The sequence below is a fragment of the Drosophila busckii genome, chromosome 3L (assembly GCF_011750605.1).
Source record: "Drosophila busckii strain San Diego stock center, stock number 13000-0081.31 chromosome 3L, ASM1175060v1, whole genome shotgun sequence".
NCBI lineage: Eukaryota > Metazoa > Arthropoda > Insecta > Diptera > Drosophilidae > Drosophila > Drosophila busckii.
Window position 1 is genome coordinate 9124043 of NC_046606.1, and position 24702 is coordinate 9148744.

The window sequence follows — 24702 nt, forward strand, 5'->3', positions numbered from 1 at the left end:
CAAATATAAATGATAAGAACTGAACTCAAAATTGATAGCAAACGCTTACATATAATTAATTTGCGGTTTGATTGTACGTATGAGTAATTTTTTAATCATCAGCGCATTGAAGTAACTGACTTGTTTCAGAGACAATTTAATAATTTTTCTTGCCGTAACTTTTCTGAAATCTATTTGAGTTTGATTGCCAATCCTAGCGCCACTATGTGATATCTATATATTATGTGATAACAATCAGCTGCAATGAGGTACTAGCAAATTGGTTCCAAAAAAACATTCCCCTCCGACGGCTGAAGAGATTTCACCCCAGCGATCTCCCTACTCGCAAGATCTCCTAGTTACCCTTTGTTGTAATTGTTATACATAGTTTAGTCCCCACTCAGGTTATGTTCATAGAGACGAAGCGATTCCCAGTGAATAAATAAAATAATAATAAAGATTATTCAGAAAAAAAAAAAAGGTTCCAAAAATAAAAGTGATCAGGCTTTGTAGCATACTTTCTGTAGTTCATTTTGATGGGCTTAACCGTAGCATACCGTCTAGGCGCATTTTTAACTTAAGCATTCAAATTAAACATTCTGTTGGGCTAAAGTGGAATTTGAATAAATAAAATGTTTAAAATTTTTAATAGGAGCGATAGTGAATTTCAGAGCTTGCCCACAAATTTGATTACATATTTATTATTTCCTCGGTCACTGGTGTTGTTAAACTGGTCTATGCATAATTTGTTTATAATTACACGACACTTTTACCATTTGCAATTAAGCACCTTAACTTTTGATCAGCAATTGTTTATGCGACATTAATTAAGTGTTTTTTGATTTACAGCTCAGTTACTAGCGATAGCAACTACATATGTTTTGTCATGAGTGTTTAGTAGAACTACGATTAATCTTTGAATGACTTTGAATGTTTTAAATACGCCAGCTGAATTTTTCCATTTAAATGCTTATGGGTTTATTAACGTGAATATAAAAATACAATAAATACATATTTAACAACGACATTTGCAAATTAAAATAGTCATACTAAAAGGCTTATGAAGAATTGATTTAAATGCACAATTTACTCGTACTTGGCGGCGTACTTCTTGTACACCTCCATGTAGTGCTGCTTGGCATCCTCGAGGGTAAGACCAGCCTTGCTCTTCCAGGCCAGGTAGCGTTCCTTCTTCTCGGGATCCTCAGGCTCATCAATGTTGCAGTCGCCAACGGTGGCCTGCTTGTAATAGCCGTAGAACTCCAAGAAGTCCTCCTTCTTGACAGTCTTGCTGAAGCTCTTTGCCTTCTCAACGATTTCCTCAAACTGCGCAGAAATAAAGAAGTTTGATTAATTTTGCACTTTATGGTTATTTGTATGCGCCACTTACAGTCAGCATGTTGCTATGATTTGTGATTTGCTTGGGTTGGCTAACGAAAACAATATGATATGGGACAGTCTGCAGCAGAGTTATATATAATTCGGAAAATGTTTGCACCTGCGGTTTTTTGGGTAATCTTATCAAATCAACTAACTCTATGTAGTTCCCTTTCCCATTGCCTTGCCTGATAAACCTGTCCAGCCCAAACATGTAGCACTCCAAACACATACATCATCCTATATGAGTGCTGACGATTGATAAAACTAAGTGTAGGCAGGGGAAGGCGGTAAATGACTAATAAGAAGACTCATAAAATTCTATCAAAATGAGGCTAATCTGATTTTGGAAAGTTTGCAATTGCATTTTTAAATTGCTCATAGTGAGTTCTATAAAAAGCTTAAATGATAAGATATATGAGTGTATTTTATAACTGCTAAACTTCCAATAAATTTAAAATAAGTCTAAACTAGATTAGACTTTAGATTACAACTCAATTTACATATGAAAACTATTTTTTGTAGTATTGTTTTTACGCTTTCTATATATATATCTATCTTTATCATTATTTTATCCAAAGTAATAATAGAATTAGCTCAATACTTAACCCCTGACAACGCCTAAAGATAAGTAGCGTGACTTCACTAATGAACTTTGATTACAGTCCAGCATGAATCACAGCCACCAATCATGCTTAGGTATATTTGCCTATGGAAACAGTAGCTGCGCTTATCTGTTATTATACCACGTATATTAATTAAGAATTGAAAACGCTTCAAAGGCGCCTGATATCTACTTCTAATCGCCAACTACAAACTAGTGATGCAGCTGATCTTTTTAAATTAATTAAATTCAACAATCCGTAGCGCGTTTAACTATAAATATCCGAGTATTCGTAGCAGTCATTAGCATACACTTTCGTACTCAAGCCAAGCAACATGGTCAACTTTGAGCAAGCCAGCGAACTCGCCAAGAACTTCTCCAAGAAGCCCACCGACTCCGAATTCTTGGAGTTCTACGGTCTCTACAAGCAGGCTACTGCCGGCGATGTCAACATTGAGAAGCCCGGCGTTCTGGATCTGAAGAAGAAGGCCATGTACGAGGCATGGACCAAGCACCAGGGTATGTCCAAGGAGGCTGCCAAGGAGGCCTACATCAAGGTCTACGAGAAGTATGCTCCCAAATACGCCTAATAAGGAACAGCAACAGTATAAATAAAAAAATATAAAGCTCAATTTAAATGTTAAATAAATATTGATAAATAATATATCTTACCACAAAATATTTTTTTTTTTTTAAAAGTGCTGCAACTTAGAAAGCTGCCTCAGATTGTGGCATTGCCACAACAGCAGCAATAAGTGGCTTTGATTGCCCTATTTTGAGTAGCATGACGCGAATCTGTGCATTATCTGGGGTAAGACTGGCCGGTGGCAGTTTGTCCACTGCATCCAGTACAGCTACAACTTCAAAGTCCACGCGCAGTGGAATGCCAGGCAGAACGCTGGGCAATCTGGCCAGCGATTGTTGAAGCGTGTAGTGTCGTCTGTCCGCATGCAGCAATACCAACAGATTCGAGGCCATCTTGAAGGTGGACAGATTCTGCACGGTGAGGTAGAGACGAAAGGCAGGTCCAGCGCCGCACACCTCAGCGGACAGTTTGACTGGCGCATGTGTTAGGTCACCCGAAATGGTGCTCTCCGAAGAGTTAATAGCGTCGATAGTAGCACGAGCTGCAGTGTGTCGTAGACGCCACAGCTCCACCTGAAAGCTGCTATAGCTAGCTGCAAGCAGAAATCATTTAAAAATTGCACAAGCCATATACAAATGACTTACCCTTTGCATGCACTTTTTCACGTGCCGCCTGCTCTACGAAGATGGAGCTCTTTTTAGGCTTGTCCAATATGGAGGCATCGACCACTTGGTGTGAGCTTAGCGTCGTTTTACTGGCTCCTATTTCATTAATGGGATCAAAGCATGTTACGCGCCGCAATATCTTGACAATCATTTGACCGCTTTGGGTTATTAGCGTGAGCACATGATCCTCCATGCCCATGCGTCCATATAGCATGGCAGCGACTGTTTCCGGCACCTCGAACTCATCCACAAGGTAGCGCTGCAAATAAAACTTGACAGCTCCACCTTGTAATGCCACGGCCACCAAAGTTATGCCCAGATGTGTAAGTGGTAGTGGGATTATGCACACAGGATGTGCCTCTAGTTGCACCTGATACAGCTGCTTGCCACGCTTGGAATAGCAAGATAGATTTGGCTCCATGGTGGTGACTACAATTGTCTGATCCACTGGCAACAGCAGCAGTCCAGTTAGTGGCGTTGTTAGTTTTAGAATTTCCTGACCCTCGCTGCTCGACTTGCGCAGTAAATAGACGCCGCCATTGCGTGTGCCCACAACAATGCAAAATTCTGTTTCGTAGGTGCCATGCACTGATATCAAACTGGGCACAGCCGTTTCATAGCTACAGATCTTCGCCTCATATACAAGGTTAAATCCCTGCGGCTCCAGCACATAAATGTGTCCAGTGTCCGTTGTTAAAACTAAATGCGATGGCGGATTGGCATCACTGGAAACGCGCTTTAAACAGCACATGGTCACAATATTACCAATCCGACCCACAGGCGAGTCCTTGTGAGTCTCTATAAACGCCTGCAAACGTAACAAACAGTTTTATAGGCGCAATTTAAATTCTGGCAATATTAATGACCTCACGTTCCTCCCCGGAGAGTTGCAGCAGCCGTTGAGTTTTGCGTGATAATTTGGCATGGTCTACATCCTTAAGCAATAGCAGTAAGTCGTCATGTGTCTCCCGCTTCATTACGGGAAGCTTACGCCATAGCTCCGCTTCCAGATCATCTGCTTCCAACACTGGTATCGTGTACTTAAAATACGGCTTTAAGTGACGATAGAACAATACTGACTCCGCAATGGCCACTGCTATAACTGTGGAAAGGACAATGTATGAACTTTAAATATAAGTGGGCGTAGTTGCCTACCTGGCGTTTTAGGTTCTGACTCGTCAATATAGAGACTCTCGATGGCAGTTGGTATGCCCGGCAATGGATATTCCTGTTTGAGCCGCAATCCACGAAAAACTTTCAGCTTGGCACTGGGCTCAGCCTCGTAATCATCCAAGGATATATCTACTGCCAGCAGACGTACGTAATTGTCGCATTGTACATCGCTGAGCGTCAAGCAACTGGATAATGTTGATAGTAGATGTGGATTCTCGTCTTCACTGTCCACATGTAACCAGTTGAATTCCTTTGCAATTGCCATCAATATTATTTTAACCGTTGCACAGCTTTTAAGAAAAAATAACTTGTTGTACAACTTTGTTTTGGTTTTTCCGACCTTAGCAACGGTTTCCCACAAGCGCCGGTAAATTTTAAAATGATTGCCATTCACAGCGCACGCTGACTTAACGATGTTTTAAAATACTATTCTTTTTTTACAATACATAATTAGGTTCACAGTTAAATTGCGTATAGATTATTATTATTTTTGTACATTAAAATGTTTTTCAGCCAATAATTGGTTTTGTGCAATTTATTTAATATTCTGCATAACTATCGTTCAATTTAATCGGAGATCCGTGTAATTGGTCGATACAGTGTGGTGGCCGGCTAATAAACATAACAATATCGCTGGCAAAAAAGACGCGTCGAGTGTGAATTTATAAATTTTATTATTTACACAAAAGTTACAAGAAAGTTATTTATGTAAAAGTGATGACGGCGAGTGAGAACGAAGTGCAACTTTTTAACCGCGGTGAAAAGGTCCTGTGCTACGAGCCTGACCAGTCGAAGCACAGGGTATTGTACGACAGCAAGGTAACGTGCACAGACAGAGCGTAAAACTCCGACAAACACAAACGCCGAACACGAGGAGTGTCTGCTTTGACTTTTCAAACAAAACAACTTAATTTTGCAGGTTTTGGCTGTGTACACGCGAAAGGACAAACAGGGTCAGATCTACTACGGTTACAAAATTCATTTCCAAGGCTGGAGTGCAAGCTGGGACAAAGAGGTGCGTGCTCCAATCTTGCTGAAAGACAACGAAGAGAATCGAAAATTGCAACGTGAGTTAGCGGCAGCCGCACAGCTAGAAAAGTGAGTAAACACCCACCCACACCCATCGCATGTGCAAATGCACGTGAGAGAGAAATCTGTTACTGACATTGCTTTTATGTTACAGAACTGGCGGTTTCTCGTATAAAGATACCAAAACGCCGACGTTGCCCTCTGCCAAGCGGAAGCGCGTACCTAAGTCTGAAGAGCAAGCAAACGACTCTTCCCCTTTGTCACAAAGCTCACTATTTCAGAAAAACCAAAAGAGCCCGGCAAATTTGCAAGATAGCAGCGCAAATCGAACTAGAGATAAGAGCCGTGGCAGAAAGTCACTGCTCGACGAATCTGTCTCCGGTGGTGATGCCACAATGAGGAACTCACGCAAAAGTGTACGCGGTCAGGGTAAGCGGAAAGCGGGAAAGACTAGGTTAAGCTTCAACAATGCGTCTGAAGCTACAGCTAAGCTTTTCCACCAAGAGGATCGAGTAATGCTGCGTATTAGTGAACGTCTGCGGGAGTATATGGAGTACGACTATCATGCAATCTCCAAAGTTGGAATGCAACACGTGCTACCCGCACGCGTGCCAATTGTGACCATACTTGAAAACTTCGTAAAGCAGACTGCTGTGGAGCTGGCCATTGGCATCAAGCAGGAAAGTTTGCGAGCACGCAACACACAAAGCCGTAATGCTAAATTGGAGCGCGAGTTCGATCGTGTGATGTCCAAGTGAGGATTTAAATGGGAAAGTGTTTGATTGTGTTATTAACATTATATTTTGCAGCGTTTGCATGTTAAAGGAGGTCGTCGATGGACTGCGCATTTACTTTGAGTTTCATTTAGAAGACCATTTGCTTTATAAGGAGGAAATGAACTATATACAGGAATACCTGACACCAGAAAACTTGAAAGCCCGCAGAGATTACTTAAACAATGTCTACGACGCGGAGACTTATGACATGGAGGTCAAGTTAACCACCACCCCTGAGGGTGAGAACATACTGGGCGGCGTCGAGTACGAGAAGCAGCTGGAAAAGTGTCTGGTCTATATAGTTAAGAAAATCGGAAAGGGAAAGACTAATTTGTCTCATGCTTATGATCAGCGCGACTCGCCCTATAAGGCGGCCTATAGACTCCCCAATGAAATGCGTGGCTTTCTCTGCGAGACCTTTAGCTGGCGTTTGCTATCCGCTGAGTCGCCGCCAGAGAAGTCGATGGTATTTGGTGCACCACACTTGGCGCGCTTGTTGGGTAAGCTTGGCTATAGTTCAATATATAAATAGTTTAATTTATGTAAATTATTTGCAGTGAAAATACCCGAGTGGCTGAATGGCTCTCCCATACCAAATGAAAAGCTAAAGGATTTGCTGCCACATCTAGGTTCATTAATAAAGTAAATACTAAATACTTTTTGTCAAGCACATGTAATTAATGTTTGTGTTTTTAGCTACGTGGAGAACCATAAGGCCTGGTTTGACAAGGACAATTATACAAAAATCAGCACTGAGTACATTGTGAAGAGCGACCCCAAATCTTGGTTTGACAAGGACAACTATGTCGGCACTGATACGATTCCGAAGCAGCCTATTATCTTGGAGGGTGCTATCGATAAATAGCATTGTGTTACTAGTTAAATCCCTTGGCACTGAATACTTTTTATTATTGTATTTTATTTATTACGAGTTTTTAAAGCTTGATTTTTTTTTGTTTGTTTAAGAATTGCAATTGTCATTTGTTTCATCAGTATCAATTATTTTGGTTTCTTTTTTAACTACAAACTTGTAAATAACGATAGTCTATATATATAAAAAAAACTCCTACACATGTATAATCGAATAGCTATAGCTAATGTTAATACGGAAAAGACAATTTTTTTTTGTTCTCAGTGTTGTTTCATCGTTTGTGTGCTTAATATTAAGTTAGTATGGCGTAAGATTACATGCTAATGCTTTTTTTTTTTTTTTTTTGAGCTCAAATACATATAAGTAAGATTTAACAATGTTGCGTGTTGTACTTAACAATTAGTTAGAATGTAAGAGGTCCTTGGAAACGATGAAAACAGCGATTACACATTTGTGACGAAACCCATGGGGGGCGGCAACAGAGCTCGCTGGCGCTGTGGCTGGATGTACTTTGGAATGTGTTGGAGTTGGGGGGGAGTCAACCGAACCCTGTGCTTGGACCCACGCTATTAACTATATGGTACTCTTGGTGTAAATACAGCTCATAAATAAATCTCCGAGAGAGTTCGGGGTTAAGTGTCTATGCAGTTATGTATGTGTGTGTGTGTAGCTTTAACAGAGTAAAAATTCGATAAATTGTAAATTTTGTTGTCATTTAGCTTGGACGGATGTATTCCGTGATTTGTAACTTGAGTGTGTAAACTGGGGACGTTTGGACTGTGGGCCAGCTGCACTGCAGCTTGGACTACTTTTGCCGCTTGGTGCTGCTGCTGGCTGTGGGACGCATAAAGCTACTGACGGATCGATTGCTGCGCTGCTGTGGACTGCTGCTGCTGTTGCTTCTGTTGACCGTCACCTGTGGCTGCTGCTGCTGCTGCTGCTGTTGGTTGATGACATTCTTGACCAGCATGGCACTGCGCGCCGCTGTCAGTCTTGAGGCTGCTGTGCTTTGATTCTCCTTAAAGCTGGTGCTGTTGCCTATCGTAGTCGCCGGTGCAGTGCTGCGGGGCGTGGCCGTTAGCTTGCTGCGCACCACAATGACGCTGGGACCGACGCTGGAGCCGCTGCTGCTGCTGCGACTGGCAGGCACACCTCGTCCTGTTGTTAGACGCGTATTTTGTGCAGCCAGCGGGCGTTTGCTGGGCGAAGAGTCCACGGAGACGGTGGCATGGGCGCTGGCAGTGCGCTGAACGGCGGGCAGACGTCGCACTACGGTCTGCGTGGAGGCGCCGCTGTTGATGGAGGACTTGGATGAGCGCAGACTGTTGCGCGAATTGCTGCGCTCCACATCATGCGACTTGGGCATGGAGATGGTGTAATCCTGAGGCAAGCGTCTGACGCCTGCGGAGGCGGCGGAGCGTATATGGCTGGTGGGCGTGCTGCTGGGCATGGGACTGCCGTTGGGCATGCGCAGCGGACGACTGGCGGACAGACTGCGTTTGGGCTGCGCTGGCAATTGAGCTGTGCTTTGTGCTTTGGGTGCTGTGGAGCTGCTGCGTAGACGCGACTGCTGCAGTCGATCGGATAGACGGCTGATGCTGGTGGTGCTGGTTTTTTGCTTGGACAGTGGGCGTGAGCGTTGTGTGGGCGTGTCGTTGGCCTCGTTGCAGCTGGAGTTGGTGCTCTCGCCCTTGCCGTGTGAGGGCGTGTCCGAGACCAGGCTCTGCGTCTCCTCGAAGCCCTCATCGTTGAGCTCGGGATGGCCGCTGCTTGTTAGCTTCAGTTTGCTGGGCGTCAGCTCACGTGGTGGACTCCAGGGGCGTTCGGGTGTGCCCGTGGGCGACTTGAGATTGCGTATGGCTTCACGCACATCCTCCTGGTTGATGGAGCTGATATGTCGTCCCACCTTCTCCAGCTTGGTAATGGTGCGAGTTTTCTCCGCTGCTGCCGGCTGCTTCTCCTCCTTCTGGTGCTGGCGTCGTAGCTCGCTGGCGCTGGCGGATTGCTTGATGTCATGACTGGCTGTGGCAGGCTCCTCATTGCCGCTACTATAGTCTGTCGGTCGTTTGTACCTTCGCGTGCGTCGCGCCAGCGCATGCCTATCAAAGGTTCCTGGTGCGTCCTGCTCGCCGGCAACTGGATGCGTCTTGGTTTTCTGCTCCTCCTGCGCATGCTTGGGCTTGTCCGTTAGACTGACTGTTACCACTGTGGTATTGGGTGTGGCTATGATGCGTCTTGTGACCGGCGGCGTTTCAATGTTGTCCGCATCCAGTTCCTTGGACTCGTTGTGACTCTTGTGATGATCCAACAGATTGGCAAATGTGTCATCCTGCGTGGAGCTTTTGCTGGGAGGCGTCGTATCCAGTTTCATCACCGACTCCGGCTGCATATCCATGCTGGAGGTGCGTCTCACATAGACCTTGAGGCGATCATGACTGCTATCCGCCTCCCCTAGCTTCTGTATAATGGACTTGCGTCGATCCTCTTCGGCAATCGACTGCAGTGCGCAGGGAGTTTGGCTCTGCTCCTGCGAGCGCTGACGTCTATACTGACGCAGCTCCTCCGCTGTGGTCAGATGTGGTTGTGTGCCAGTAGCTTCAGCTATGGCCTGCATGTTGCCCAGCACATCGGTTTGCTCCAGCGCCTTCGATGGCCGCCAGTCGGCATACACACGCTGATATTTGCCCAGCTGCTCCTGATCCCGTGCACTTTGGTTAATTGGATTAGTAGCCATTGTTGGCGTATTTGTTGGTGTTGTTGTCGTCGTCGTCATTATCTTCTCCTCTGGCAATGGATCCAGTTTTCGTTCGTTTTCTAAGGGAGAATTGGTTAAATCATTTGCCATTTGTATGGGGAGCAGGACTACTTACCAGCTTCGTTTTCGAGCGAGCGCCTGTTCGCATTTACCAGGCGACGCTTACGCTTGTATTCCTCGTTCTGTTTCTCATCGTTTTCGTTCGACTGCAGCCAAGTCTCGATTTTCTGACGCCACTCACGGGATATTCTAGAGAAAGTGGAAAAATAAATAAATATAGATTAATATGTATTAAAAATTTTAAATAATAAATGTTAACATTGAAATTAACAATAATTGACATGGCAAATAATTTGAATGTTGAACTCTGAAGAATTTAAATTTAATTTAATTATTGGCAGAAGTCAAAACTTTAAATCACTTTAAGCCTGCAAAAATTATAGTAATTTTCTAATTTTAATATTAATATTAAATGTCTAAAACAAACATTTATGACTTGGTAAAGTTGCTCACCTCGGTTTCGTATCCTCTGCTGCGCTACTTGGCGCTTGGTTTGGCAGACTCGTGGGGCCATTGCTATTGGGCGTATGGGCGGCTGTAGTGGGCGTGGCTGTGCCGCTGCTGGCCAAGGGCGACTGCAGCCGCTCAAGCGATACCTGTTGCTGCAGCAGCGGAGCCGGTGAACTGGCACGCTCGCGATCCAGACCAAAGTCTATGTTAAGCAAGTCCGGACGCTTGCGACTAGAGCTGCCCGAGCGGGCGCGACGTGCCCAAGAGCGATCTAAGTAAAAGCAAAGTTAGCAGTTGAAGCTACAACTATTTTGGCTACTGCTTACCCAGACTGCCATAGGCGGCCTTGCGCTCACGACTGATGTGATCCTGTGGTCCTGTAGAGCTGCGCAGCACATCCATAAGGTCATCTTCATTGGCCAAGACGCGACTGCGGCGGCGTCTTAAGCTGCCATTGGGCGTGAAGCCCTCGTAGCCGCCATGTGAGTTGTTCAGCAGCTCCATAAGATCATTCTCCTGGTTGGGTGGACGCTGACGTGGTCGACGCAGACTGCCATTGGGTGTTATATCGGGCGAGGCGCTGTCCTGCTCCAGGCGTATGAAACTGTTGATAATCTCACCCGAGCCCAAGTGGCGACGCACTAGCGCCGGACTGGCTCTAGGATCAAACATGCCATCGCCCATAAATGAGTCGCAGTCGGAGACGGGCGTGCCTGCCTGACCCACTGTAAGCAGCGGATTTGCCATTAGTTCTACTTCTAATCTCTTGAGTGTTCCTAACTTACTTTGCTTTGCCTTTTTGGCGTTCTGCTCCTCGCGTTGCTTCATTGCCAGCTGCGCCTTTTGCTCCTGCAGCTGGCGCCGCTCGTTTTCCTTGATGGCTTGCCTGAATTTATCACAGAACTGATGAAAGATCTTGAAGCACTCCTCCAGCTTAAACGTGCCCGCATCCTCGCAGAAGAACTCGGCCAGCTTGAGGCGCATTGCCGCCACCTGCTTCATGGCCGCCTGCAGCACTCGCAGCTCCGATTCGGCCGCCTGCAGAAACTCTGTCATCTGCTCCTTGATGTCCGCATCCGTTGTGGGCTGCTCGATCTGGCGGCTGATCTTGCGTATGCGCGTGTCCAGTGTGCTGATCTCATTGTTGATCTGCTCAGCAGTGGTTCTAAGCAAAATAAATATGAAAAATATAAATTAATCTAACTAATATGATGGACTAAAATCATGGCAAGAGCATAGTATAATCTCTATATAAAAGATCTAATAGTAGATTAATGCTCTCAAGCAAGCAGAACTATAGTTCATAAAGGAGGATACAACAGATCTTTTAAATTATTGGGCATAATGAACTCCATTTACTATGCATAAATATTACTATAGGTAAATATGAATTTAAATAAATTTTTAAATATTTATGTAGTTTTGAAAAAAAGCAAGAAAACCTTATTTGAGCTTTCAAATTGTTTAAATACAAAATTTTGATTCTTGAAATTAAACTAAATATATTTAAACTAAATTCCCATTATAAAATAATCAAAATCTATAAAATCTTCTTGGTCTTAAAATCAGCTCTTAAACCATAGAAAGTTTATGTACATTATTAATTTGCAAATATAATTTTTTAATATTTTAATATTTTATATTTAAAAGATAAAGTGAACTCACTTGCTGGCATTTTCGAGCGTGCTGAACTGCGTGGGGAACTTGAGCAGCTCCGGATTGCGGCGCTCCGCCTGCAGGGCCACAAAGTGCAGCAGATTCATGCCCGGCTTGTTGGCTCTGATGTCCGTGAGCTTTTGTAGCGATGCCAACTTGACGCCCGCTGCATTGCCCGCATAGCCGCCCGAGTTGAGGAAATTGCCGGCCACAATGACCATGTAGAGCACCTCCTGGAGCGGCTTGTTGCTCAGCAGATCGTCGCTGGCATAGAGCACAGCATTGATGCAGGACTCCAGTGAGGCGACATTCGCTGCAAACTCCTCCTTGAGCAACATGCTCTCAATACGCAGCTTGTATCTGTTGGAACCAAAATTAGTAGAAGCAATTTTAGAGTTTCGGGATTTACTTACTTGGGCACCTCGAGCAGCTGCAGCAGAAACTTTTCGGCATTGCCCAGCCGCGTCTTGTCGCCATTGAAGCTCTTCAGCATGTCCAGCTCATCCACCTCGGGCAGTATCTTGAGCAGACCACGCAGTCGCTCCGCCCCAATCTCCTTGTGCTCGCCCTGCTGTATGCGCTGGATGATGTGCTCATTGCTGGAGCGGAACTGCTTGAGGAATATGTTAACGTTCAGACTGCGCTTGCCATCGAGCAGCGTAATCTCCGGATTCTTCGGCTTGCTGTCCATTGTGTCTCTGTTGCCGCCCGTGCCGCTCTTCTTGCCCAGCTTGGGCGATCCCTGCGTGCTGCTCGTCTGCTGGCAGAACAGCGTCTCCATCTCCATAAAGTCAATGCCCTTGTGCGAGCTATCGCGATGCATGGTGGCCAGCATGTGCCAGAGATTCTCGTTGTCCAGCACCTTGTTGTGTGGTATCTTGCCCCAGTTGATGGTCTTCATCTTCATGCTGGGCGCCGGCGTATTCTGCTGCGGCAGCAGCTGGTCCAGCACCTCTGGCTGTGGTGAGCGTGGGCGCGCTAGAGACGGCGGCGCTGGCGGCGGCGGCAGCGGTGAACCATTCGGCACTGGCGGCGGCGGAGGAGGCGGCTGTGCGCCATTGACTGTTACTGTGGGCTTCACTCCATTGGCCATGAAGACTGCGGGTGGCGGCGGCGGTGGTGGTGCCGGCGCTGGTGGCGGTGGCGGCGCCGCTGGAGGCTTCTGTGTGGGCTTCCTTGTGGGACTGCAGGCATCGTTGGCGCGACAACTGGGGCAGGTGAACTTCTGTGTGCTCTGCTGGCGCTGCAGACGATGCGCATCGTCGGTGCTCTCGAGCAGCGTGGCGCGATGCACCAGCCGCTCGGTGGTGTCCCAGATGACATCGATCAGCGGATCCTTCGGATCGATGCGCAGCAGATGCTGCAAGATGCTAAGAAATGGCGCCTCCTGCGGCTTGTCGGCCACCTGCAGTACAAAAATGGATAAAATTAATATAAGCATTAAAGTAAATATAAATATTAAGCTAAGTATAAATGCTAATATAAATATAAAAGAAAATTAATAAACAGAAAGTTTTATTAAAAACAAAAACAAGTTGCTTTTTATTTCATAAAATATAGAAAGGCGATAAATGAACCAAAGTTAGACTTAGCTAAAAGTTAAGAAAATGAACGCATTATATATAAATTTATTGAAATAATAGTTAATATGTTAGCGCAAAGTAAATTATTTAAACTGTATTTACAATTATTATAATAAAAAATGAACAATTGTTATTTTTATATTATTTGCGAAGCGCACTCAATGAGCTCAAGGAATAGACTAACTAACTTTTTTTTAAAACTTGCAGATGGTAAAGCTGTGATTAGAGAAACAAAATGCAATCATAAAGAGAGAGAAGAGATCATTATGTGAACTCTCTTTCTCTCTTTCTTAACATTGCGAGTTACAGTCTCTTAGTCGATCAATCACTTTTATTTATTATTTGCCTTACTTGGAGTAAATTTTATGTAGCATAAGAAACATTTGTATTTATAATTCCACTAAGCCAACATTTAATTTATTTTATATTTATATATAAAATAAATTCATATATAAAATAAATAAAATGTTTGCTTAGTTGAATTGAATTTTATTTAACTATATAAAGCTTGCATAGCAATCACAATTGAAACTCAAGTTCTGTTGTCTAACATTTTATTAGAATTAAATGCTAAACTTGCTTAAAAATCAAGTTCTTTAAAGTTTAAATATACTCAGATTAAAATCAATAGCGCTTTAGTTATTTGCCCACGCACACACACATACCGAGTGTCGCCCACAGAGTCCGCAATCCTGGCACTTAAACTAACAAGCTCATCTGATAATTCGACCGTCAGATGTCGCCATTTCGATTAGGTTACAATAACCTCGCATTAAATTTTGACATTTATACCAAAAAAAAAAACTCGCATGTCATTTGCGCCTTGGCAATGCAGCGGCCTTGGCTTAGCGCCAACTTACAGACCCACACAGCGTATACTTAATGCTTATGCAAATGCAATTGAATTGCAATATAAAACCAATATTACGTATACGCCATGTGACAAGCACTTGACTCGCGCAATTGTTTACATACTGCAACTCAACAGTTGAACCCAATTCGCTCGCTCACTCACCTGTCGCAATATCGCATAGAATACATCAAGATGCGAGTTCAAATTGATGCCCTCGGGCGCCTCCTCGTCGCATTCCTGATGCTCCACGAATACGTCCAATTGCAAAATGATATCGTTCACACTCTGCGCAACTTTTCTGCAAGTGCAAAAAGCAAGAAATAAATATTAGAATAATGCATTAGCTAAGCTTAATGTGCACACGCTAATTGCCGAGGCAATTCCTATGCCAGTTAATTATACAATTTGTTCAGCAGCCACTTGACATTAACATAGCTGTGGATTAATTGGAACTTGATTTATGTGGCAGCTTGAGCAAGCAACAGCTACAAAGGGCGGCAGCTGACATTGAGTAACCTTAGCAGCCTGCCAAATTTAATGGGACTCACTGCAGATGCTGCACTAGTTGCAAGGCGGCGCCGCTGTAACGTGACAGCGAACAACAAAAGCTGCGGCGACGAAGCAACGGAGCAGCAGCAGCGGCGGCGGCAGCTGAGGACGTTGATGACTCCACGTTGGCGACTGGGCCTTGGCAGTCAACCTGGCGCGACGCCTCGCGTTGTTTATAGCACAGCAGCAGCCGCTTTATGTGGCAGCCATAAGCGTTAGTTGAATGAGCAGCTGCTGTGTCATGTCCTTGCACCTTTTATGGCCTGTCCTGGCTTTTTATTATTCACTTTTTTGCGCGTTTGCAATTGCTGTTTGATTTGATTTTGAGGTCTAAAGCGACAATAACGAGGACGCGACTGAGACTAAACAGAGACAAGCCGGAGCCAGTCGGAGCAGTCACTGCCACAGAGAGACAGAGAGAGAGAGAGAGCGAGCGAGCAAAAGAGAGCGACAGTCTCTCTATTATTTAGCTATAAATTGTTTGTTGTTTGTGTGCTTTGGGGTCAGCTGTCCTTGCCACAGCCACGTGCTGCGCGCGCATTTATTGCTCCATCAGCAGAGTTGCAGCAGCAGCAACAACAATTGGAACAACAACGAGCGAGCGAGCGAGTGTGGAGCAGTTGCTCTATTATTGTTATTGGCAACGCTTTTATTTTTGGTCACGAAACGTTTCTGCCACTAAGGACTGAGCAAATAAGGAAGCTATAGAAACGACACGGCAAATTAGAGACACGACATCCCCAATGTCTGTCACATAGTTTTCGATTTTTTCATAGTTTAAAATGTTCAATTTTAAAAGCTTAAGCTGTGACTTTGTTCACTGAACTAACTTATAATCCAACGATATAGTAAAGTGTACAAATTTATATTGTAAGCATCATTAACTGCACAGTGGACTGAGCACATTCAAACAGCAAGCAAAGTGTAAATCAATTATGAACTTCTTGGGCTTTGGCCAATCGGCGGACATTGAGATTGAGTGCGATGGTGCGCAAAAGAGAAAAACCGCCGATGTGAAGTGCGAGGATGGCAAAGTGGAAAAGATGCTGCTCTACTATGACGGCGAAACAGTGTGCGGCAAGGTGAACGTCATTTTGAAGAAACCGGGCAGCAAGCTGGAGCATCAGGGCATTAAGATTGAGTTCATTGGACAAATCGAACTGTTCTACGACAGAGGCAATCACCATGAGTTCAAGTGCCTGGCCAAGGCGCTGGCACGCCCCGGAGATCTCTTGCATAGCAACACGTATCCCTTTGACTTCCCCAATGTGGAGAAACAGTTCGAGGTGTATGTGGGTGCCAATGTGCGGCTACGTTATTTTTTGCGTGCCACCATCGTGAGACGCATCAGTGACATTGTGCGTGAAGTGGATTTGGCTGTGCACACGCTCTGCAGTTATCCGGAGCTGAGCCAGCCCATCAAGATGGAGGTGGGCATCGAGGATTGCCTGCACATCGAGTTCGAGAACAACAAGAGCAAGTATCATCTGAAGGACACAATCATTGGCAAAATCTACTTCCTGCTGGTGCGCATCAAAATCAAGCACATGGAGATTGCAATCATTAAGCGCGAATCCACCGGCTCCGGGCCCAATATATTCAATGAGAACGAGACCATTGCCAAGTATGAAATCATGGATGGTGCTCCAGTTAGAGGCGAGAGCATTCCCATACGCGTATTCCTCGCTGGCTACAATTTGACGCCCACGATGCGTGACGTCAACAAGAAGTTCTCGGTCAAGTATTTTCTTAATCTGGTGCTAATGGATACCGAAGATCGACGCTACTTCAAGCAGCAAGAGATTACGCTTTGGCGCAAGGCGGACAAGCCGCGCTACTATGTGCCCCAGCAGCAGCAATCCCAGCCCAATCAGCAGCATGTGCCGCTGCATGCGCCGCCGCATTTGGTCAGCGGTCCAGCTGCGCCCACCGTTGCCCACTCGCTCATGAGCAGCAACATCGACAGCGAGAGCGCTGCACCCAACGAATCCAAGATGGGTCTGTTTACGCGCGAGAGTCCCAACCAGGAATTCAGCCAGCAACAAATTGATTCCCCACCACTGATCCCCACTGAACAACGTGAACGTGGCATGGGCGATGGCGCGGCGGCGGCAATCATAACCATAACTTATGCCACTCCAGTTGCTATGTTAGCCAGCTCACCACCGTCGTTGCCTAGCGCCAGCGTCAGCGTCACAACTGAGAGCAGCGAGCAGCCGCCGCCTCTATTACAATCGCCCGCTGGCGGCTTGCTATTGGACTTGGAGCACAGTGCACATCTCAACGACGTGGCGCTGCTACTGCCATCGCCGCCAGCAGCAGCTGTCGCTGGCAAAAAGGCAAAGACTGCGCCGCTGAGTGCAAATTGAGCGTCAGCAATACGAATTTCTAGTATTAACATTTAAATACATTAACATATATGTGTGTATGTGTGACGGAATGACAGTATGTTAGCTTATAAGCTCATGTTAAGTTCAAGCACTGTTATGCTATTTAACAGAATGTGTTAATTTTAAAAAGTTCGCAGAGAGTCGAGAGCATCGAGAGGACACAGAGACTTGCCAATTTGAATTGAGAATTTGTATACTTATTTATATTAAATAAATATTATAATTAATCTAATCTTATGCTTATTTTATCTAAACAAAGCAGTGAGAGTGGAACCAGCATCTATAGAAATAACATAATATTTAAGCTCTTTGTTTATTAAACTATGCAGCAAGATTTTCACGAGCTTGAATTTGCTAAATTCAAAGTGGATATTTATTTTATTTTTATTGTAGCCTAGAATTAAATTTTATGATACAATTGGTATAGCCAGGGCTGGACTCAAATACATATAGATTTCGATTTATCATGAAATTACACATTCAGTTATTATCGAATTTCTATAATTTCCAATTGCAGGTTTCTAAATAAAACTTAAGGCTTAAAATGATACTCTTTCTTTTTTAAGAGATTAAAAATTTATGAAGCCATTAGATCCTGCTTGCTATGATGAATTTTTCTACTTCAAGCTATAATTAGAAACTCTTGCAAATGTCAAGCCCTTTTCATAACTCTCTGACTTTGTTTTGTGGTAACTCAATATAAATCTTTGGCTAAAATCTGTGTAATTTAATATGTCTGCAGCTTTTGATGCAGATTGATTAGAACTCGTTAACATCGACAGCAATTAAAAGCCGCTTAGCAAGAGGCTACCAAACTACGCAGCGCCAAACAGAAAATCGAAATCAAAAGCTTGTAGAATTTTGTGTGTTTATTTATAGCAGATAAATGTGAAATTTATCCGCATTCAAACAAACAAGAGGTTTATTTTTTGTTAACGCCCCGAGGGGTGTCGCTCATATCAAAGCGAAGCGTTTAAAAGCGTTTGAATTTTCGATTTAAAAATAAATTAAAGCGCGCGCGAAACTACGCATTTAATTTGAAGCAAAGCGCTAAGTAATTTCTATAGCAAGTGTTACCCAACGGGGGGCGGGGGTAGGCGTGTCAACTGACATATGACAATGAATGTGGCCCCAAGACACAAGCCGCAGATACAAATGACACGAGACAATCAATTAGGCAGCTTCACAGATGCTGCGAGGGGTGCGTAGGGGAGTGCGGGGTAGGCCCATTTGTTATTCTAATTGTTGTTCAATATTTATGCTTTGTTGCTTGGCTCGGCTTGGCTTGAGCCTAAACTATTTAAAAAATTAAACGAATTTGTATGCGCTGTCAACTGAGCTAGCGAGACAAAAGGCAAACTAACTAATTGATTTACCTATTGTTGACTAATTAAATATTCAATTAATTGCTTGAGCGAAGCTAAAGAAAAGAAACCTAAAAAAGCAGCGCAAATTATTTGCATAATAGCCCAAAGAATTACAAAAATAAAATCCATAAAACCCAAGCTCATCGTTTTCAGTTTTGATGAATGTTTGACAAGCGTCCAAATTAGACGCTCGAGTGCCAGCAAGTGGGATAACATGCCCATGTGAAAAAATAGCCAAACCGCTGTCCGACTTGTCCTTGATCTTGTCTAGCTGCGACTTCGAATCAAAGGCTGCATGCAAATCAAACAACAACTCTGCGCATTCACATCAAAATGGCAAAAACGTTTAAAAACTTATTTGTGTTATTCATTTATACTACGCTGTTAGTCATTGTTGTTGTTGTTGTTGTTGTTGTTGCTGTGGGTGTGTTTCAGGGTTTCACTTAACAAATCTGGCATCAAAAATTCAGCTATGTGGGTGACTTTGATCGCCTTTATCGCAATAACTATCAAATAGTCTGTCAAATAGTAATAAAACTTTAAAACTCACCTAAGGTTGTTCAGCAGTGGCATCAACTTAAGGCCTGCAATGGAAAAAACAAACAACAAGAGCATACAAATTAGTAAACAATTGTAACAGAGTTATAATAATATCAAATTAAATTAAATGTAGCACATGCATATAATCTGCATGTGATTAAATTTTATTTGCGCTTTAAAGTTTTTTAAATAGCGTTTAATGCAGTGCCATAAAATTAAGTATACGTGCTTGAGATTTAACAAGCGTTGTGAGTCGCTTAATTGTTTTTATCGCCGATCTAAGCTATCAATAGATTGCAGCTTTAGCTTAATTAAGGATCAAAAGGTTAAAAGGAGCGCCTGAATAGAATTCTAGCTGCTTATGGCTGTTTGGCTTAAGCAAACTTTTAACCAAATCAAGAGAAGTTTAAACTTTGCTTTAGCGAATAATTGTACCTAAGCCCAAACACATGGAAATATAGCAAGGAGCATCATTAATGAATTAATTTAAGTTATTCACTTAAAACATTTCTAAATTTGAAGTGTTGGCATCAAAGCAAAAGTTGTTGGTTCCAGCTTTTGCTAAACGATCAAGTGTCCAACCCAACTAAGTCCACCCTCACTTATCTTTCTTCAGATTGGATCATCCAGCCACAATGTAAGCTTTAGCTTAAGCTCTGCTGTCAGTCGTCTCCATTTAATGCAACAAACTTGACTTGACTCTAATGCGAACTTAATTTAGTTTGTCATTATGACAGCTTTTGGCTTGTGCCACCTCTGGGTTGGATTGGGAACTGGGTCTGCTGTCTGTACGCCCAATGCTGATCTCTCACTTGCGCTCTCTTTGTCGCTGAGCGCAACTTCCGGTCAAGCTTGTTTTTTTCATATTTCGCCTGCTGACTTTATTTGCGCACAAACATTTAACGACGTATTGTAAATAAATAACAACAACAAAAAAATTAATTATAAAAAGCTTTTGTGAAAGTCGTCGTTGCTTTCGTAGCTTCTGTGTGTGAGTGGATTTGATCTACTGGCTGCCCCCCACCCCCTTGGCATCAATCCCTGCTGCTCTCACTGGCTTTGCCTTATTTGGCGCCTTGACGTTCATAATTTTATTTTACGACTTTGTTTCGTTGTCATTTCATTTATTTGAAATTGAAAACCATAAAAGGCGCACAATTAAAACGTGTGTGTGTTTATTTCGCTGTTTCTGTTGAGTGTGTAAAAGTTTCTTTGTCCGAGAACATTGTTTCAGTTTTCGGAAGTCGAGGTCTGCGACTAGCGTCGACTGCTGAGAATCGAGCATAAGCCAAGACTCAGTGTCAGCTTCAATTGAGCTTCGTGTCTGGCCCTAGGGGCTGCGAATTTGCAACATGCTTAAGCAACACGCCCCAAATCAACAGTCTAATTGTTTAATAGCATGCTAGAGACAAAACAAAAATTTAATTTGAGGCGAGAGGCGAGAGTATCGAGTTGAATACGTTTATTGTAAATCTGTTGACGCTTTATAAATCAATTGAAATTGAGAAAATCGGTAAAGCAAATAAATTTATAGCCAGCCACACAAAACTATGAACAAAAGTTATATATATATATATTTATTTTTTTGCGTGCCAAAGTGGAAAATCATGGCGCATAAATCAGCAGCGAATGCCGCACAGCCGGCAGCGTTGGACTTGACAGATGACATACAGCAGATATGATGGAAAAAATACTATATATAAGAGCTGGAGTCCAATATATATAGAAGAGTGAGTGAGAGAGACACGCAGCGCTTGATAATTGGACACTTAAGTGGGCATTAGCAGACTTCAAATTGAGAAAATACAAATATGAACATAGTATGCAAATATTTATTGAGCTGCTTGGGGTGGGGCGCGTTCCTGGAAAAAAATAAGAAATAAAAGATTGGTAAGCTCACAGCAGCAGCAGCAGCAGCAGCAGCGGCCTTGAAACTGAAACTGTATACAGCAGCCAAAGCAGAACGCGGCCCGCTGCTTGTCAAAAGTGTCGGCTCAGGAATGCGAATGAATATGGTGCAACCCCCCACACCCCCTTCTGTGGCTGCAACTGCGTGACTTACATTTTGTCAGCGCACTGGTTGAGATTTTGAGCCAGCTGCTTTATAATATTCTTGTAATGCTGAAAAAGCGCAGCTCAATTTATTTTAATTAAGGAACAATAAAAGCGCAGTCACTCTTCAGTGTAGCAAGTGCACCACAGCACTGCCCCCTCGCTCTCTCTCTCTCTCTCTGACTGCTGCTGCGCCTGCGCAGACGACGACGCCTCACGCACAACTGCGCTCAATCAAAGTCAAGCGGGCTGACGACTGCCAGTCCATCTCATGCCTTTGCTCTGGCTCTGGCAGTTCATGAACTTTGCTCTGGGGCGGGGCTAGGGGGCGCCTCGGTGTACAGGATGTGCATGCTCTCCCCTTGTTTGTCAGCAGCTGAGCCGCAGCAAACTTATTACATATTAACTACGTGTCTATGTTTCTGTTTAGCCTCTCAAGTGTCTCTCGACAGCGGCGCAAAGAGTTAAATAACAATTTGTTAAAGCCACCCCAAGCCAAGCAGCTGCTAAAGCAACATGCAACATGCTTGAGAATTCACATTAAATAATTTCTGAAAATATTGTTACTAAGCAAATTGTGCAATTAATTTGTTATTTATGGCAGCCTATTGAAAACTCAATGAAGATATTCCAAACAGATATGCAAACAAAGCTAAATGTGAATGCTACCGAGACATAAGATTAAAGTAAATTAAATTTAATACAGCGGCGTGGTCAAAAAGAGTGTAAAAAATTATGAAATCTATTAATTAAGTAACTCTAGTTATGAATTTACATATATGTACTTCAATAAATGTATTAAAAAGTTTTGAGTTTAAACTGACCCCGCTAAATTACAGCCTGACTACGCCCATGCTGAGCCAGAACTATTCGCAGTTTCGCACTAAAATAATCTTGCATAAATTCCATCTATTAAACTTAATACTCAAATAAGCTTGAATAAATTCCAACTATCTATTAAGTATTTCTTATCTATTTAAGTATTGTAGTATCACAAATTTAAACAAAGCTATATTTAACCTTATTTTTATACACTTTGACATTATTAAGTTTATATTATATAAGAGACTTGCTTTAAATTTTTCTAATACTGCCATATTTTAAACTAAATACTTAAATATTGTTGCATAAATTGCAAAAATAATAATCTTGAATAAATTCCATTAATTAAGTTTGTTATCTATTAAAATATTGTATTTTTTTTTTTAATTAAATCAAAGCTGAAATATAAGCTTATTATACTTCTGATATCTATTAAAATATTGCTTTGTTTTTTTGATTCAAACAAAGCTGAAGCTTATTTTTAATATAGATCATATTTCAGCATTGCTTTCATTTTTTGCTTTAAAGATGCAGCTTATAATCGCTGGCACGTGCTAAGGTTACTTAATTTGGCTTAATTTAATAGCCAGAGACACACACACACACAAAGGCGATTGGGCAAAATGCGAATCTATCATTATCCGAGTGCCCCCAGAGCCAAAGCCAAAGCCAAAGTCATTGGCGTGGCTGTGACAAGTTGTTAGCAGCAACGCAGGCAGGGCAATTGCTATATATATATATACTATATTTATATATATGTATGGTCAAGGGCAGCAGAGCGCTGAGCGCTGCCGTCAACGGATCAGCGGGTACATCAATCAAATGTATGAAATCGAAGACAGCAAAGCAAACGAAAGAGTTGGGGAGGTCGACTGATGACTTTTGCGGTGAGGCCTAATGATGGTGACTGGCTTATCAGTTATATAGATATATGTATGTAGACTTACCTATTAATTCATTACGTATACGTATGCGCTCCTGTAAATTTGGTTGTGCTATGATCACACAATTGATGAAGGATAAAAGTGTGGCCTGATATTTGTGAGGCGGCGATTCCGCAGCGCAGGTCTGTTCCAGCTCATTGATGACAATTTTGAAGCGGTAGCGCTGCTCTTTGAGATTCTGCGACATATAAAATAAATGCATTGGATCTAGAGCTGAGCGGCAGTGAGTTCTTACCTTATAAAAGTCGAGGGTTTCAATGGCGCGGGCGTAGCCATCGCTGCTGTGACTGCAGAGGGCGGCGAGCAGCTCAAAGACCTGCTTCTTGACCGTCTCGTTCTGCGTGTCCAGGGCCGTGCCCAGCTTGGCAATGTAGTCACGATTCTCGACTATGTAATCCAGGCCGATGCGTGAGTCCATTTTGTATAGCGTCTAGTTAGTTATATATACTCGAGTGTGAGAGCTTCGATCGTGCTCGATCGATTGATTTGCTTTGCTTTGCTTTTATTTTAGGGCTTAGCTCTTGGTGAATTCTTGGTAGAGCGCTGCTTGTTGCATTGCATGTCTAAGTAGCCGCCGTCATGCCGCACACGCCGCTCGGGTGCACTCAATCTGAATCTGTAAGATATGGAAAAAGCGTTTGCCCATGAAAAATCAAATAAACAATTGCACCCTAAAGTGAAACCCCCTACCCAATATTTCGTCTAATTTAAATGCGGTTCATGGCACGTTTCTTAATTAATTTATGTGGCTTGACTCTGACTTCGTCGCTGTGTTCTACTTTAGCCATAAATTCAATTCGTTTTTGGCTCGCCAGAGGGCGCTGCTGCAGTCTCTGTGACGGTCACAGCGCTCCAAGATCAAAGCCAGCTGACCGACCGATCCAACTGTTTCTCAATCTAAGTCGGGTAACGCCTCCAAGCAATTACGCCAAAATGATCTTGTTAATTTGTTTACACTTAAAACATTCAACGCTTTCGATTAGTTTGAAACAGCAACAACAACAACAACAACATTTTTCGTTAAGTTCACAGTCAAGCCGACAAAGCAGCGCGTTTAGATTGCGCGCATATTAAATATGTTATATTATATTATTTAGTGATTTTTTTATACTCAGAACAAAACTATACACGACACTAAAAAGGCCGATAAAATGCTTAACATTTCTGTTAAGCGCTGCGATCTCTCAAGTGGCACTTTGCGTTATTTGAAATTATAATTTGTTATTTGCGCTAAATGCTCATTGTATTGTTATTGTTATTGCTATTGTTGTTGACTTTATAAAGCGCTGGGCTGAGAGACATTTGACGTTTATCAGACGCAGCGCTAATGAAATCACATAAAATAAATGGACAGATCTTATAAGTTGACATCCTTTAGATATGGCTGCCCGATAGAGCAAGTGCTTGGCATAAAACATTTCCCATTCCCATTCGCATGAATCGATATGACGCATATACATTTAAGTCCATTTAAGATTCAGCAAACAAGTTCGCTAAAATAAACAAATTTGCAACATGTATTTTATGACATATTCTTTGGCATTTATTTCATTTATTTCAAAATTAAAATTCTTATGAAAACTTAAGCTACACTGAGCTTGAAAGGTGGGGTCTGGTACCT

General features: G+C 43.0%; 6 protein-coding genes across 6 annotated transcripts in view; 3 read left to right on the forward strand and 3 right to left on the reverse strand.

Moving 5' to 3' along the window:
• Window positions 1-961: 961 nt before the first annotated feature.
• LOC108599565 (acyl-CoA-binding protein) lies at window positions 962-1443 on the reverse strand. The gene is made up of 2 exons (XM_017986461.2): window positions 1370-1443; window positions 962-1305 (listed from the first exon to the last, which is right to left on the reverse strand). Exons 1-2 carry the CDS (start codon window positions 1376-1378, stop codon window positions 1066-1068), a joined length of 249 nt encoding a protein of 82 aa, XP_017841950.1. The 5' UTR covers window positions 1379-1443; the 3' UTR covers window positions 962-1065.
• An 814-nt stretch (window positions 1444-2257) lies between these two features.
• On the forward strand, window positions 2258-2592 carry LOC108599564 (acyl-CoA-binding protein). The gene has a single exon (XM_017986460.1). It carries the CDS (start codon window positions 2296-2298, stop codon window positions 2548-2550), a length of 255 nt encoding a protein of 84 aa, XP_017841949.1. The 5' UTR covers window positions 2258-2295; the 3' UTR covers window positions 2551-2592.
• A 76-nt stretch (window positions 2593-2668) lies between these two features.
• LOC108598126 (Bardet-Biedl syndrome 1 protein homolog) lies at window positions 2669-4649 on the reverse strand. The gene is made up of 4 exons (XM_017984743.1): window positions 4367-4649; window positions 4078-4313; window positions 3191-4019; window positions 2669-3138 (listed from the first exon to the last, which is right to left on the reverse strand). The coding sequence occupies exons 1-4, from the start codon at window positions 4647-4649 to the stop codon at window positions 2669-2671; spliced, it is 1818 nt and encodes a 605-aa protein (XP_017840232.1).
• Window positions 4650-5029: 380 nt separating this feature from the next.
• On the forward strand, window positions 5030-7410 carry LOC108599561 (protein male-specific lethal-3). The gene is made up of 6 exons (XM_017986457.2): window positions 5030-5203; window positions 5304-5482; window positions 5568-6167; window positions 6223-6689; window positions 6747-6831; window positions 6886-7410. The coding sequence occupies exons 1-6, from the start codon at window positions 5102-5104 to the stop codon at window positions 7052-7054; spliced, it is 1602 nt and encodes a 533-aa protein (XP_017841946.1). The 5' UTR covers window positions 5030-5101; the 3' UTR covers window positions 7055-7410.
• Window positions 7388-24702, reverse strand: part of LOC108599557 (FH2 domain-containing protein 1) — a 33223-nt gene continuing 15908 nt past the window's right edge. Inside the window, exons 2-12 of the mRNA XM_017986451.2 lie at window positions 23317-23697; window positions 23085-23259; window positions 19274-19307; window positions 14580-14715; window positions 12395-13386; window positions 11991-12341; window positions 11111-11490; window positions 10652-11050; window positions 10329-10596; window positions 9931-10064; window positions 7388-9874 (exon numbers count right to left, since the gene is read on the reverse strand). Of these exons, the coding sequence (XP_017841940.1) occupies window positions 7866-9874; window positions 9931-10064; window positions 10329-10596; window positions 10652-11050; window positions 11111-11490; window positions 11991-12341; window positions 12395-13386; window positions 14580-14715; window positions 19274-19307; window positions 23085-23259; window positions 23317-23499 (5061 nt within the window). The 5' untranslated portion in view covers window positions 23500-23697 and the 3' untranslated portion in view covers window positions 7388-7865. The remainder of the gene's footprint in view (window positions 9875-9930; window positions 10065-10328; window positions 10597-10651; window positions 11051-11110; window positions 11491-11990; window positions 12342-12394; window positions 13387-14579; window positions 14716-19273; window positions 19308-23084; window positions 23260-23316; window positions 23698-24702) is intronic.
• On the forward strand, window positions 15776-17523 carry LOC108599562 (vacuolar protein sorting-associated protein 26). The gene has a single exon (XM_017986458.1). The coding sequence runs from the start codon at window positions 15902-15904 to the stop codon at window positions 17333-17335; it is 1434 nt and encodes a 477-aa protein (XP_017841947.1). The 5' UTR covers window positions 15776-15901; the 3' UTR covers window positions 17336-17523.